This window comes from Nicotiana tabacum, chromosome 16 (genome assembly GCF_000715075.1).
Source record: "Nicotiana tabacum cultivar K326 chromosome 16, ASM71507v2, whole genome shotgun sequence".
Lineage (NCBI taxonomy): Eukaryota > Viridiplantae > Streptophyta > Magnoliopsida > Solanales > Solanaceae > Nicotiana > Nicotiana tabacum.
In genome coordinates this window covers 13,442,562-13,445,332 of record NC_134095.1, presented here as the reverse complement: position 1 = coordinate 13,445,332, position 2,771 = coordinate 13,442,562, and the positions used below count along the sequence as shown (strand labels likewise).

At 38.4% G+C, this 2,771-nt stretch overlaps 1 protein-coding gene across 1 annotated transcript; it reads right to left on the bottom strand.

The window, feature by feature from the left end:
* Positions 1 to 617: 617 nt before the first annotated feature.
* On the bottom strand, positions 618 to 944 carry LOC142170155 (secreted RxLR effector protein 161-like). Its single transcript, XM_075231987.1, has one exon. It carries the CDS (start codon positions 942 to 944, stop codon positions 618 to 620), a length of 327 nt encoding a protein of 108 aa, XP_075088088.1.
* Positions 945 to 2,771: the final 1,827 nt, after the last annotated feature.

The window sequence follows — 2,771 nt, the reverse complement described above, 5'->3', positions numbered from 1 at the left end:
TTAATCGTACCTATATTCCGTCAATCTTGCAACTCAATCCATACGTTCCTTTATCAATGATTCCGCCAATCCAAGAGTTCAGGATCTTTGATGCTAATGATCTGGACTTGATTGGTGCCTTAAGTTTAGGCTTGCTTGATTCTTTCCATCGAAGCTGTCCATTTATCTTCGTGATCTCTGCTGATTGATTTCTTTCATTAAGCTTCCTGATTGATTTCTTTCATTAAGCTTCCTGATTGATTTCTTCAATCTTGTAGTAACTCCTTGATTTCCTGCACAGATATATTATTTGCATCATTAAAATCAGATCTAATAGTCGGGACTGCCTTGGTCATCATATCTGCTGGATTATCATGCGTAGACATTTTCTCCACATTAACAACCCTTTTTGATATAATGTCTAGAATAAAGTGATGTCTGACTTCAATATGCTTCGTCCGCTCATGAAAAATCTGATTCTTAGTAAGATGAATGACACTTTGACTGTCACAAAAAACTTGTGTCTTCTTCTGAGCTAGTCTAAGATCACTTACCAAGCCTTGTAGCCAAATAGCCTCTTTAACTGCTTCTGTAATCGCCATATACTCAGCTTTTGTGGTAGACAAAGCAATGACAGACTACAAAGTCATCTTCCAACTGATGACACTACCATAAAGAGTAAAAACACAACCTGTCAGAGATCTTCTCTTATCCAAGTCCCCTACATAATCTGAATCGACATAGCCAACTAAGGATTTACTCAACTTGTCTTTGTAAAAATTCAAGCCTACATCTGTAGTACCCTTCAAGTATCTCAAGATCCACTTCACCGCTTGCCAATATTCTTTACCAGGACATGCCATGTATCTACTCACAACACTAACAGCATGTGAAATGTCAGGACGAGTGCAAACCATAGCATACATAATACTACCTACAACACTCGAATATGGAACACTAGACATTTGCTCAATCTCCTAGTCTGTTTTTGGTGACATGTCTGCAGACAACTTGAAATGGGAAGCAAAAGGAACATACACAAATTTAACACATGTCATATTAAATCTCTTGAGAACCTTCTCAATATAGGACCGTTGGGACAACATCAGCTTTCCAACCCTTCTATCTCGAGTAATCTCCATCCCCAATATCTTATTTGCAGCACCTAAATCCTTCATCTCAAACTCCTCACCTAGTTGCTTCTTCAATCGGGTAATATATGACATGTTTTTAGCAGTAATAAGCATGTCATCCACATATAACAACAAATATACACTAGAACCGTCTTCAAGCTTTTTGTAATACACACAACCATCATATGCACTTTGAAAAAATGCATTTTGAATCATGAATGTATAAAATCTTTTGTACCACTGCCTAGGCGACTGTTTCAGGCTATATAAAGATTTCTTAAGCAAGCAAACGTGATTTTTCTTATCCTGGGTAATGAATCCCTCGGGTTGACTTATATAAATCTGCTCATCTAACTCACTATGCAAGAATGCAGTTTTCACATCTAACTGCTCTAGTTCTAAATCATGAAGAGCCACCAAAGCCAGTAAGACCCTGATAGAGTTGTGCTTTACCACTAGAGAGAACACTTCATTGTAATCTATCCCCTCCATATGTGTAAAATCTTTAGCTACTAATCTTGCCTTGTACCTTGATGCTTCGACCCCTGGATTTCCCTCTTTTCTTTTGAAAATCCATTTGCAGCCTAGTACCTTCTATCCATTTGGAAATGGAACAAGCTTCCATATCTGACTCTTATGAAGAGACTCAATCTCCACTCATAGCACCAGCCCACTGATCTGCTTTTGGACAAGAAATAACTTTTTTATAGCTATTAGGCTCAAGCACATCAATGGTCTCTGCAACAGACAAAGCAAACTCCACAAAATTTGCATATCCAAGAAAATTACCATCAGCTACGTTTGCAAACCTTTGTGGTGGATTGATCATTCTCTTCTCTCTGCCTATTGCAATGCTATAGGGTTGTTGCGCAGGTGCATCAACATTATCATCTTAATTAATATTTTGCACCTCCTCCACTTCCTCTACTTAGAACTACTTGGCTGAGCTAGTGAAGATTTAATTTCTAGCTCTATGCGGTCACTGACACCACGATATGTTTCTGCTATCGCCTTCTCCCTTTGACTGTCCAGAGAGGCAGATTCATTGAATGTTATATCCCTACTGATAATTAGCCCTGGAGTCTTTTGACATGTGTACCACAACCTATAACCTATACCCTATAAATATGCACTTCTTTACCCTCGGCTCAAGTTTTTCATCCCTCACATGAGCATAAGCAGGACAACCAAATATCCTTAAATTTGAATAATCAGCAGGCGAACCGGACCATACCTCAAAAGGAGTTTTAAACTCAATAGCTGTGGATGGAGATCTGTTGACCAAATAACAAGTTGTATTGATTGTTTCAGCCCAAAAAATCTTTGCTAACACATGAGTGTGAAAGCATGCTTCATGCCCTATCACAAAGCGTTCTTTTCATACGTTCTGCAATACCATTTTGTTGTGGTATTCCGACACAAGTGCGGTGTCTCACTATGCCTTCTCTACTGCAATAATTATCGAACTCAGAATTGCAAAATTCCAACCTATTGTCAGTTCGAAGATGCTTAACTTTTCTTTCCTTCTGCCTCTCAAACAACGTCTTTCATTTAACAAATGTCGGAAATGCCTCATCTTTTGTTTTCAGAAAATACACTCACACCATCCTTGAGTAATCATCTATCAAAGCCATAAAATATATGGCACCACTCTTGGAG

What these genes read in the sequence shown, in the direction of transcription:
- LOC142170155 (XM_075231987.1), bottom strand. Translation starts at nt 944, where the DNA reads ATGTCTAGTGTTCCATATTCGAGTGTTGTAGGTAGTATTATGTATGCT.